Here is a 13,323-nt window from a genome sequence, read left to right on the forward strand (position 1 = left end):
AAAAAAAAAAAAAAAAAAAAAAAAAAAAAAAATTAAATACCTCGTGGGACCATGAAACTAAAGGAGAAGGAAAGCAATAGTTTGTGTCTCGAAATTAAAATAGTAAAGACAATTATTCAGTTATTAAAATGAAAATAAAAAATGTTTTGGCCCAGGCAGATAATAATTATTTTACTTTTCAATGATTAGGACTTGGTAGATATCCAGGCATACATTAAGTACTGAAAATATGTTGCCTGAATGGATAGTGCTGACCTAAAGCATTTAAGTATGGCCACGGTCTTTGTAAATAAATTTGTATTGAAACACAGCCATGCCCATTAGTCTGCGTATTTTCTTTGGTTGCTTTTGTGCTATAACAGCAGAGTTAAAGTAGTTGCAACAGATTATATGACCCACAAAACTCAAAATATTTACCATCTGGCTCTCCACAGAAAAAGTGCGTTTACTGACCCCTGCCTAAATTGGTCTTTGTGGAATATGGAATAGTATAGTAGAGAACCATGAGCAAACCTTCAGAAGTTTAAATTTCATTTCCTGTTGGACAGGTTGAGTTCTATGATTTACGGTGTCTCATCTGGAAAATGAATAGAATACTTATCTCACGTGGTTGTTGATGAAGGATTTTAACTGAGATAACATGTATAAAGCACTTAGTGAAGTGCCTAGTAAACAGTAAATTGCAGCCCAGAAAATAGCACATGCATATATACACATATGTACAGACACATGCATATACACAAGAAATGCAAATGCTCTCAAATGGGAACTCTGTCAGTCACCAAGCATTCTCCAGATACTTTCTATATTTTTGAGTAAATAATGAATAAATAGTAAGTACTTAATACACATAAGGCACCATAATAAACTTCCAAAATGCATGGGATTTTGTTTTTTATGTAGAACATTATAGTCAAGCATTTTTTCTTTTTTTCCCCCATAGAAACAGGACCCCACTCTGTCACCCAGGCTTCAGCCCAGTGGCACAGTCATAGCTCACTGCAGCCTCAAACTCCTGGGCTCAAGCAATCCTCCTGCCTCAGACTCCCAAGTGGCTGAGACTATAGGCATGTGTCACCACACCCGGTGAAACCCCACCTCTACAAAAAATACAAAAATTAGCCTCCCGGGTTCAAGTGATTCTCCTGCCTCAGTCTCCCAAGTAGCTGGATTACAGGCGTGTGCCATCACGCCTGGCTAGTTTTTTTTGTATTTTTAGTAGAAGCAGTGTTTCACCATGTTGGCCAGGCTCATCTTGAATTCCTGACCTCAAGTGATCTGCCTGCCTCAGTCCCCCAGAGTTCTGGGATTACAGGCATGGGCCACAGCAGCTGGCCTGGGTGCCTTATTTTCAACTCTTAATATATAGAGGACAAATTTGCAGGGCTGGATTATGTTGATAACCTTTCTAACTATATAGTGTTTTCTTTGTTAAAATAAATAAGATTTAATTTTTCCTTAACAAAAGTATTTTGATTGTTAAATGTGAAGATCAATGATATGAATCCTTAAATCAGGAATATGTGAGGTTCTTTAGTATTAAAATATCTGCAATACATGGAATTATAATAATTCAGTAAACAGTTATAAATCTATATGCTAAGTGTTAAAATTTGTTAAAACTTGGTAGAATGAAAATTTTGTTTTTGTGAAAAAACATTATGTAAACAAGTAATTTCAATAAAATAATAGTAATAGCAATGAAAATGCAGAGATGAGAGCCATTAATTCTACCTTAAGATATGAGGGAAGACCTGGAAAGGTGACATTTGAGCTGAGTGTCAATAGAACAGTTCAATATTGTCAGATGTATATGGTAGAGTGATACCACACAAGAGGTACCAAAGATATTCAACAAAAATCTTTGAGCTTCTACTGTGTCTCAGAGAATATTTTAGACAGCTGAACAAAACAAAACAGTTGTCTAGTTGTTCTAGACAAATGAACAAATGACTTTTTTCCTGCCACTTGCAGTGGAACATATAAAGGCATGGAAGTGAGGTAAATAATACAGAATGGCTGAGCCTAGAGGAGGCTGGGGGTCCCTGATGAGAAAAAAGCGGAAGCATTGTCACATCAGGAAGTTTGAATGTAATCCTGTAGGCTACTGATTTCCAATCCCAGAGTTCCAGAGATACTGATGTGTCATGAAGTCATTACAAAGGAATTATCAGTCTATGCTTAGATATTAAGCATGCATAGCCTGTGGATTTCAATAAAATGTCTTTTACACTGATTTTCTATACTACTTTTCAATTTTTTATAGTTATTGTGAGTAATAGAAACTCATTTAAACATATGAATTCATAATACCTTTTTGATTAATTTTTATTTTCTCAAGTGTGTGGTACTGTTACTGTTAACTTCTTTTAATTGTCAAAATGGTTAATTTTTAAATGAGGTCCTAAAATATTTAGCCTGGCATCTCCTGCCAGTATTGGACCTGTTAAAACTTCTACAGCAGGCCGGGCGCAGTGGCTCACGCCTGTAATCCTAGCACTTTGGGAGGCGGAGGCGGGTGGATCACGAGGTCAAGAGATCGAGACCATCCTGGTCAACATGGTGAAACCCCGTCTCTACTAAAACTACAAAAAATTAGCTGGGCATGGTGGCGCGTGCCTGTAGTCCCAGCTACTCAGGAGGCTGAGGCAGGAGAATTGCCTGAACCCAGGAGGCAGAGGCTGCGGTGAGCTGAGATCGCGCCATTGCACTCCAGCCTGGGTAACAAGAGCGAAACTCCGTCTCAAAAAAAAAAAAAAAAAAACTTCTAGAGCAGCCATCTAAAACTTCAGTTAATATTTGATGAGCTCAGGCCGGGCGCGGTGGCTCAAGCCTGTAATCCCAGCACTGTGGGAGGCCGAGGCGGGTGGACCACGAGGTCAAGAGATCGAGACCATCCTGGTCAACATGGTGAAACCCCGTCTCTACTAAAACTACAAAAAATTAGCTGGGGATGGTGGCGCGTGCCTGTAATCCCAGCTACTCAGGAGGCTGAGGCAGGAGAATTGCCTGAACCCGGGAGGCGGAGGTTGCGGTGAGCCGAGATCGCGCCATTGCACTCCAGCCTGGGTAACAAGAGCGAAACTCTGTCTCAAAAAAAAAAAAAATATTTGATGAGCTCCATCTAAATGCCAAGCACTTGTTCTCGCCATTAGGATTATAAAGATTAATCTAAAACAAGGTCCATGTCCTCATGGAACCTACAGTCAGAATGAACTCAAGTGTAGATTAAAAATAATAAAGACTGAAGTAAACATGGAGAGAAGGTTATAGATTCAGGATATGTTAAGGAGGTAGTAACTCTTAAGCAATGAGAATCTGTCACTAAAAGCAGACTACAAGAACAGAAGCAAAGACCAGTTTCTTAGGAAAAGAGCTAACGTTTTGCTAATGCAGGAGAAAAAAAGCTCTATCTTTTATTAAGAGTATTGTTTTCTCCTAGCAACAAGCCTAATCAATCTCCAGAGAACAAGGATATTAATGATTTATGGATCTGTGAACATACCTCTTCTGCTTGATTTTTCTCTGCCTGTTAGTAAGGTGTAAACCTGTGAAGTAATCTTAAGTCAAACCATGTAAATATGTAATGTAAGTGATGTAAAAAATTTATCTGGATCTGACTCCTTCACAATGACAGTGTATGACGGGAGTTGCAGAACATTCATTCTCTATGTTGATCTCTGTACCTTCAGCCCAACAAGCTTACTTGTCTTACTTCTTTCAGATTTCAGCCTTCTTTCTTCACACACACACACACACACACACACACACACACACACACGCTTCCTTTTTTTCCTCGCAAAGAAAGACAGCTATTGACTAGAAGCCCAGAATTGCCCCAAGTTCCGACCACCAGCTCGAATTCTTATGAAGTGGACTTGTAATATCCTTAATGCTGCTGTTGGCAGTCAGTTACAGATTCCATTATTGTCGATCTGTGCAGTCGCCATGCGAGGTGGGGGGAGGAATGGAGGAGGAGGAGAAGAAAGGAGGGATGAGAGCTTCCTATTCACAGATTTATCAACCTGCCTTTTCTTGCAGGAAATCTTCGTAAAGGAGGCTGTTGAAATAGCTAAAGCAGGAAGGGTTGGGGGCTGCAGTTCTTGCAGAGGACTGAAAGGATATTTGAAAACCTTTCTCCTCAAAACAAAACAAAATGCTGAATTTGTTCTTTTGTCTTTGTTTTTGTTTGATATGCTTTACTTAACTGATTAGCTATTGTGCTGTCTGGTTATCTAAGCTGCTTCCAGTGTAGGAACCTGTTTCTTTTTCTTTGAGTGTCTTTATTCTATATTTTTCCTATGCTTTTTCCTGTCATTAAACACACTTCATTATCCAGTGTTATCCTGGCTTTCTCTTTCAGACTAAAGCATAACACCAAGAGACAGAAGGACAAATCTCCCTTTTCCTCTCTTCTACCACCTTCTTTTAACCCTATTTCTTTCCCCCTCCCCCTGGTTGTATTAGATTGATGTCACAGAGACAGAATTCAGAGTGGAGGGAGGATCACATTTTCTCTTTCATCATTACTGCCTAGCCAGCAATTTAAGTGTTGGACCCCCAAGAATTTAGACTCTGTATCCTTTTTTTCTCACTTCATCATTCAGTAATTGTGCTCTGTATGGAAAAGTTTTCTGGCTGGAGAATGAGTCTCCTTTCCCCCGGTGATGTGGCGGAGTGGTTGGATAGTAGCACCGAAGAAGAGAAGAGCCTTCTGTCATTTCTGGGTACGGTAGGGCTTGCTTGTTCTTTTAACCCTTTATTCTCCGAACTTTTCTTACTTTTGGGAATAGGACCCCAAATTCTCTAAATCCACTTTTGTATTTTTAAAAGGAGCAAAGGAATTAAGGGAATATGTTTAAGTCATTTGCTTTTCAAATTTTGTTTATGTCTATAGAAATAGTGCCACCAACACTAGCTATGAGAAATAAGAGAGAGATTGCTTTGCCTTAACAAAGAGTGCTAGCTCCATTCAGGGCTTACCATGTCATCTGGCCAGCTGTTCGTGGTATTTAGACAACTTCTGCCAACCAAAATAATATTATTCTTTTACCTTACTCTCAATACAGTGGTGAAGCATGCTGTGTAAGAGTGGGAGTAGGCTTTGTGTGCATGAAAAGCCAAAGTACAAATTGAGAAGTAGCTTTCATGCAAGGTGTGAAATATTTGTAATATTCATACATGATTTCTACTGATTGTATAAAATAGGACACATGGACCTCCCATTATTTTAACTTTGCATTTATGAATGCTTTCTAATAAATTTTTAAGTAAAGCAATTGTTTATCATGAGGTTATTGATACAATAAATTCTTAGGAAAGTTAGATTGTAAATCCAATCATACCTTAAATGTGATAGAAGAGGTTGATACTAATTTAAAAACCTATTTGTGAATACTTCTGTTAGATTAGTTATAGCCTCCAAATTTATCTTTTCTATAATTTATATCCTTTTTCCTAGATATAAGTATGCCTTTATTATAAATGGACAAAATTCAGTTGATGTTCTAATTTTCTAATTTATTCCTCATGAATATTCTATATGACCTATGGATAGTCTTCTGCCAGTCCAAAAGATATCTCTTCTATTGTTTGAAATCTTTCTTATAGTTAGCCTAAGTTTATTTTTCAATTCTGTTTGGGTTTTTTTGTTGTTTTTGTTTTTGTTTTTGTTTTCTTGCAGTTTCGATGTAAAGAGTCACTGTAATCAGGTCTTCCTAGGTACTTATGTTTAGGTATTAACCCGACTCTTAATTTGTTTGCCATGGCCTTATTTTTCTTGGGCATTTGGATGATTTTAAGAAATATGTGTTAAGCCTTCATTTCTCTGAAGCCTATCTCATTCTAGTTGCTTCCCATTCCCCTCCCCTGACACATGCATACATACACACAGAGAAACATCAGTGAAGAAAACAAATACAAATATCCCAAGTAAAACCAACCACTTAGACCCTACTGCATTATGGAAAAGGAAGGTAGAGTTATCATTAAACATATTTTCTGTGCTCTGGCATTCCTTTATGAATTCTAATTATCTATCCTCAAGATTAATGTTTTTATCTCTCAGTTTTTTGTGGGAAGGGCATTATCCCACTGTCCCTGAAATGAATTTGATTAATAAAGATGAGTAAATAAAAAGTGCTACAGTAGTGTCCCCACCCATCCCTGCCCCATCCTCTGATTAGGGGAATTAGCAAATTCCTGTTTATCCACAGATGGATAAATGGAGATAATAAAGACAAAGAATGTTAGAACTTGCTTAGAAGAAAAAATGCAAATTTCCATAAATTATGACGTTGACTTCTGGGCAGTCAATTCCCAATTATTCACCTAATGGAACCTTTAGATTATAGATAAAAACATAGGTAAGTCAGAGTCCTGATTCTGCTCAAGGGCTATAATAAGTTTAGTTGCTGAGTGAATAGACAGTAATGTATCCCATGCTCTGCTGTGGCAGTGCTAAGCTCTGAAAGTCAGCAAATCTTATTTTTAGGATTGAACCTCTCTCCTGACCATAGGTAGCAAACAATTCTATCTGTGGATAAACAGAAATTTTACTAATCTCCTCCACAGAAATGAGGAAGAAAACTATCTGAGATATAGCTTGTGATAGTTATCTCTAATGTAATTTCCATTAATGACAACATGCTTTTCCCAATGAAGATGTCAAGAGAAAGACAAGAAAACTAAATCTGCTTTGTGGTGAATGTAGGATGAGTAGAACCAAGAGATGCTATGTCTCTTGGTACCTATCAAATTATGCTTTCTTTGCCTAAGGAATTTTAAGGCAGATTTCCCTCTAGAAGGGGAGATGCAAGAAAAGTACTTTGTGCTGGTTGGGATCTGCTACTTAACTTCTGTACAGTAACACTTAACTGATGTTCAGGCCTTCCCATTAACCCAGCTCACTCCTGGTTTGATGAAACTTCATACAACTGTGCATTGTTACTAATCTGTTCAAAAACCTTCCATGGTTTCTTCATCACCTATCAGATAAATTTAAAACACCTTACTATGGAACTTAATTTGTCCGTTCACACCTGACATTCTATTATTCATTTTAGAGGAGAAAACCCCCACGCCTCCATTCCAACCAAATTGATTTACTGCCTGTCCCTGGAACAAGTACTGCCCTTTCCTACCACGTTTCTTCTGTCAGCAGTGTTCAAGCTCAGCTTTCTAAATTCAGGTTTTTAAAACTCTGCCGTTGTTTCAAAACTTTCTTATAAAAAAAGACAGTGTTCTAGACGCTGCTAGGTGCTGTGGCTGGATGCAGACAAGTACAAAAGATAAAGATGCTTGTGAGAGGTATAGAGTTTGGCTGGGGAGAAAACATGAACGATGCACAAATTAAATAAGAAAAATTAAATGGTAATTCAGACAACAACGAAGAAAACAAAAATAAGGCAGTTTCTAATTGTGAAATTATCCAGGTAAAAATTGCTTTAGGAGTTTGAAGAAGGGACATCACTTTTGATTTAAAAACATTGAAGATTACCTTACAGAGATAGGATTTAGTCTGAATCCTAAAAGATTTTTATGGAAATGGTGGGGTTTTCTGTATGACAGCAGTGTCACAGGAATATTAAATATTTTCACATCCATGAGCAAACTGTCTTGAAAAGAATGCAGAGTTCATGTAAAGAAGTAACGAGAGATAATATTTGAAGGGTATTTGGAAGCTGACTGTGTAGGACCTTTTATGACAGGATAATGAGTGACAATTTTATCCTGAAAGCCATAGAGAAGAATGAAATATCCTTGAGCAAGAAGATATGATCAAATAGTTTTTTAGAAAGACATCTGAAAGTGACGCCAAAGAGACTAGAAGCAGTTAAATCAGTTTGAAAGCTATTGCAGTAGTCCAGGTATGAAATCAGTGCGTCTACTTTTTTATCCCTGTGTATTATAATTGTTGGTTTGTTTATTAGAACTAAACTGTGAATGCCTCCACAAGAAAGGCTTAATCCCCTTTTCAGCACCTGGAATACTCCATGTGTGGATGAATGTTTGTGTAGCTCAGATGAATAACAGATTAAAATAGAGAGATTACAAAGGATCTATCAGCAGAATTGGTGACAGATTAGGGGATGGGGAACAAAATGAATCAAAGATAATTTTTGGACTTGGAAGAATGGTGGTACTAGTAACAGAAATAAGTTGAGAAAGGGAGCCCAATTTTTGAGGAAGATGGTGAGTTCTGTTTACATATTTTGAGTTTTAGAAGACTAATCCACATCCAGACAGAAAAACAGGTCTGGTAATTGGAAACGAAGTCACAGGTGGGAGCTGTTCATCTAAAGAAGAAAGTTGATAATCTAAGCATCTGTAGGTCATCTACTATTGAAAGCTTGTCAAGAAAAAGAGAGGGCAGCAGCTGAAACTTGAAGAATATCAACATTTGGGGGTGGGTGGGGAGAAAGAGGAGACACAGAGTGAATGAACATAAATGTAGGAGGAAAGCCAGGATGGTATGGTGTCACAGGTGTTAAGGTAGAAAATGTTATCAATGTGGCCAGTAGTATCAGTGGCTACAAAAGCCAAAGAGAAGTAAGAAGAAAACACTAGGTTTGACAGTGTAGGCGACTGTTGATAACCTATGAAAGTGTTAATACTATTTGAGTAAAGTTGACGAGGGAGAAGTCAGCTTTTATAATGTTGAGAATAAGGGTAGGAGATGAAATGGTGGAAACCACAGGTTAAGCCTTTTGCCTGAATAAATTTGTGACTGACAGAAACATGTACCCTTTTAGTGACTAAATTGAGGAGACTTGTACATATTTTTAAGTGGAGGAGAGAGCAAGATCTTGAACTTACAAAAAGACTAAGAAAACAAAATATTTTATAGGTGAGGGTAGAATTAAAAGCATTAGGATTAACATTTTGAAGGGAGAAAGGAGAAACTCATACAGGAACCAAATATGCATGCCGAGATTTAGCAATGGAATATAGGGAAGATGGAGAGATAACAGCTACTGTATTAATCTTATGCCATTTATCACGCCCAGTCTTGCATAGTTAGCTATGTGTGTACCCATTTATGTTATTTGTGTGCCCGTCTAATACTTCCCTGCTACTGCCAGTTAAGGATTTTCTCTTAATATTTTGGCATCTTCCAGAATAGCACTGAATAGGTGCGTAATAGATACTTTTTGAATGAATGAATGCTATCCAGACACCCAAAAATTTGAGACTCAGCCCTTTTTTTAAATTATTGAAATTATTCTGGAAGATCCACCTTTTCTTCCGCTCTTATTCTACTGCTATTTTCCAGTCCCATATCTACAATTACCATTTCAGGTACTTTGATAGCATTTGAAGTTATTTTTCAGTAGATTATGATTGGGTTTTCCAAATTCTAGAATAAAAAGGAAAATACTCAATGTACGCTTTTTTCCACTTTGCCTTTTCTAAATGGAATTTAAATTATTTCATTCACTTCATTAAGTCAAGTGATTTATATGATAATATAGTTCAATGAAAGAAGAATATAATTTTGACAAATCCTAAACATTTTAAGTTTCTAAATGACTGTCGACTATAGTTAATTATTTGGCATTGGCAACTATTATTTGATTCCCAAAATTATACCTAACATCAAGGGAGAAACATATTCAAAAACTGAAACTCTAATTTCTGGTAACATTTAAGACTAGATACCCACAAAAATAATATAGAGACAATTAGAAATGTCACATTAATGTAACAAATACCTTTAACTAAATGACTGAACTCTCAGGAAGGAAAGGAAATCCCCAGGAAGAGGAAAAAAAAAAACAAACAAACTCAAAATCTAGATAGTAAACTCTCCTGGGGGCATTTTACCAATTTTAGAATTCCAGAGAGTTAAGTTTAAATGGCTGTAATATAAGAGATGGGCCAAGGGTCTAAACAAAGTGAGGAATTAGAACTGAAAGGCCTATCTCATTCTTCCCCGTAGGACTGAGCTTCTGAATGAGTTACACCTTCAGTGAAAGTGAAATTTAGAAAAAAAATCTTCTCACTGACAAAAATAGACAAATCTTATTTATCTTAACCTCAACTGGTAGGTGACGTAAGCGGGGAAAAACACCCTGAGAATTCATAATCACAGTCCTGATAAGGAAGAACTGAAATAGTGGACAACATTAATATGTCAGAGATAGGAAGTGGGTAATTAGAATTGAAATATTTTAAGAGTGTTGAATTATTCAAGAGAAGGATAGAAATCGTGATTAACTTTAGGCTTTAAGTATATGTGTTAAAATATTAAAGACAACTACTAAAAGAATAGAAATAGAGTATGTATTTTCAAAAGCAATAGAGAAGAAAATGGAATTTTTTTAACCTGGTTAACCTGATTTAAAAAAAGAAAATCAGAAAAAGTGGGAAAAAATAAATAGAAAATACAGTAAGATGGTAAAAATAAAATCCAATTATATCAAAAATTTATATGAAAATGTTAAAAGATAAATATTTTCAGGCTGGATATTTTTAATGCTGTTAATGAGAGAGAAATCTAAAACACAGGGGCCTACGATAGTTAAAAGTAAAGACTTGGGAAAAGAAAGCTGGTATAGCCAGTGAAATAGAACGAGACTGTCAAAAATGTTACTGGAATAAAGGAGGTCCCTAAATAATGATAAAATATAAAAATCACTAGGAAGACATAAGTTACTGGAATAAACGAGGTCCCTAAATAATGATAAAATATAAAAATCACTAGGAAGACATAAGTTACTGGAATAAAGGAGGTCCCTAAATAATGATAAAATATAAAAATCATTAAGAAGACCTAACAATCTTACATGTACCCAATAATAAAACCTCAAAACTTATATGCCAAAAAAAAAAAAATGGGCAGATATATAAAAAGAAATGGATAATTCTACAGTCCTATTTATAAAAATTAGTAAGGATATAGAGGATATTCAAAAACACAGTAAGCTTGACATACACAACTATTAGTCTTCTCAAGCACATATGGAATCTTTATAAAACCTGGCAAGAGACTAGGTCATAAAACAAATCTCAACAAATTTCAAAGTTATACAGATTCCATTATCTAATAACAGTTGAACTAAGTTAGAAGTTGGTAACAAAAATTTACTTTAAAAATCTTTAATTTTGGAATCTTTTATAGTTACTTGCAAATAACTTGTTAGTCAAAAAAGAAAACATAATGGAAATTATAAAATACCGAGCAATACTGAAAATAGTACATATTCCACAATATTCTTGTGGAATATTACTAAAATAATTCTATAGTCTTTTACATTGAGAAAGGTAAAAGCTGCAAATTAATGAGCTAAGCATTTAACTCCACAAGTTAGAAAAATAATAAATGTGAAGAAAGTTTAGGGAAAAAAATAATGAAAACAAGAGTAGATAATTAAATGGAAAATAGACATAAACAGAATCAATAGCACCAAGAGTTGTTCCTTTAAAAAGTCTAATGAAAATAGATGAAACTGACAAGATTTGCTAAGAAGAGAAAGTATAAACAATGTTAGAAATGAAAAAGGGTGTAACTATAGAAAATTAGATAACTGAAAAATAGGCTATTACAAAAAACTTTTTGATTATGTATTTGGAAATTTAGACAAGTGGACATTGTAAGAAAAATGTAACTTATTAAAACTGTAGAAGCGATAAAAAATGTAATTAGGCCTGTGATCTGTAACCATTACAGAAATAAGAGGCTAGACACAGTGGAGCATACCTGTAGTCCCAGCTACTTGGGAGGCTGAGTTGGGAGGATCACTTGAGACCAGGAGTCTGAGGCAATGAGCTGTCATCCTGCCACTGCACTCTCCAGCTGGAGTGACAGAGCAAGACCCTGTCTCAAAAAAAAAAACAATTATTATGGCTAATATTCTAGCAGTAAAATTAAGAGCAGGCGCTAGTCACATTGCTTGTGTTCAGACCTAGTTCCNAAAAAAAAAAAAAAAAGAAAAAGAAAAATGGAATCAGTGGTTTAAAATCTGCCACTGATTATGTTTTAATTTCTCATACAGCTTGACTTCAGAAAAATAATGTCAAAGCATACTTGGGTTAATATTTTCAATCAGTGATAATTCAGTTTTTCATAGCAAGTGAATAAATTAGCATTCTGGTATCTAAATTTAAAAGCAAAAAAATACCTAAGTATGGCTATTGGCTCTGTATTTAGTCTCACAGGCAGACATGGTTCCTTTAGAATTTTAAAGTCTTACATCCTTTGTTTAGGGGATTTCCTTAGAACAGAAGATGTTCTTGCAAAAATTTTCCTTATGGGGATGTATAATTTAAAAACTAAAGGCAATTAAGCTGAACAGATATCTAAAGAAAACGAAAATGAGTAAGATATCAAGACTTAAATGTAATTATGTTTAAGTGTGCTTCGAAATAAAATTTGGAAATTTGTTACTTTTTTTTTCAGACAAGGTTTCACTGTCATTCAAGCCCTGCCCCTTCCACCTAAGCGCCCTGCCCCCAAACCTCAGCGTTCCCTGCCGGCAGTAGCTGGGACTACAGGTGCAGGTGCAGGCCACCGCGCCCAGCTAATGTTTGTATTTATTGTAGAGATAGGGTTTCTCACCATGTTGCCCAGGCTGGTCTCAAATTCCTGAACTCAAGTGATGCCCCCACCTCAGCTTGCCAAAGTGCTGAGATTATAGGTGTGAGTCACCATGCCTAGCCAATTTGTGACTTTTTTTTTTCTTTTTCAGTTTTTTTTTTTTTTTTTTTTTTTTTGAGACAGAGTCTTGCTCTGATGCCTAGGCTGGAGTGCAGTGACGTGATCTTGGCTCTTGGCTTACTGCAACCTCTGCCTCCCAGGTTAAAGCAATTCTCCTGTCTCAGCCTCCCAAGTAGTTGGGATTACAGGCATGTGCCACCATGCCCAGCCAATTTTTGTATTTTTAGTAGAGATGGGGTTTCACTGTGTTGGACAGGCTGGTCTCAAACTCCTGACCTCAGGTGATCCACCCACCTCGGCCTCCCAGAGTGCTAGGATTACAGGCATGAGCCACTGTGCCTGGCCTGTGACCTTTTTAAGTAGAATGATGCATAGAAGGAAAAACCTCAAAACTTCTTTTTATCAGAATCTCAATTTTTCTGTGATAGCCATGTCACTAATAGAAAAATCAAAAGAAAAAGAAAAAAAATTAAAAGAAAAAATATCAATTTAATATACATAATATATTCAAAGGAGAGTGGTCTTAAACTCAACCAGATGGCAGAGTTTAATTGCATATGTGAATTAAAAGTAATCAGAAAATTGTCTGTACCCTGCAGACAAGCAAAAATGGGTGCAAATGATTTATAAAAACATTGTGGTGCTTGCCTCAGCAGCACATATAC

At 36.2% G+C, this 13,323-nt stretch overlaps 1 protein-coding gene across 7 annotated transcripts in view; it reads left to right on the forward strand.

Annotated features, from left to right (window-relative positions):
• The window catches only part of RASAL2 (RAS protein activator like 2), a 188,110-nt gene that overhangs the window by 76,131 nt on the left and 98,656 nt on the right, over window positions 1-13,323 (forward strand). For 4 of the 7 annotated variants that reach the window (XM_017518737.2, XM_017518738.2, XM_017518739.2 and 1 more), the window contains exon 1: window positions 3,748-4,727. The exons of the other annotated variants lie outside the window; for them this stretch is intronic. In XM_017518737.2, the coding sequence (XP_017374226.1) occupies window positions 4,622-4,727 (106 nt within the window). In that variant the 5' untranslated portion in view covers window positions 3,748-4,621. Of the gene's footprint in view, window positions 1-3,747; window positions 4,728-13,323 lie in introns of those variants that run through there. 7 annotated transcript variants of the gene reach the window in all.

This window comes from Cebus imitator, unplaced genomic scaffold (assembly GCF_001604975.1).
Source record: "Cebus imitator isolate Cc_AM_T3 unplaced genomic scaffold, Cebus_imitator-1.0 Scaffold702, whole genome shotgun sequence".
NCBI classification, from domain to species: Eukaryota; Metazoa; Chordata; class Mammalia; order Primates; family Cebidae; genus Cebus; species Cebus imitator.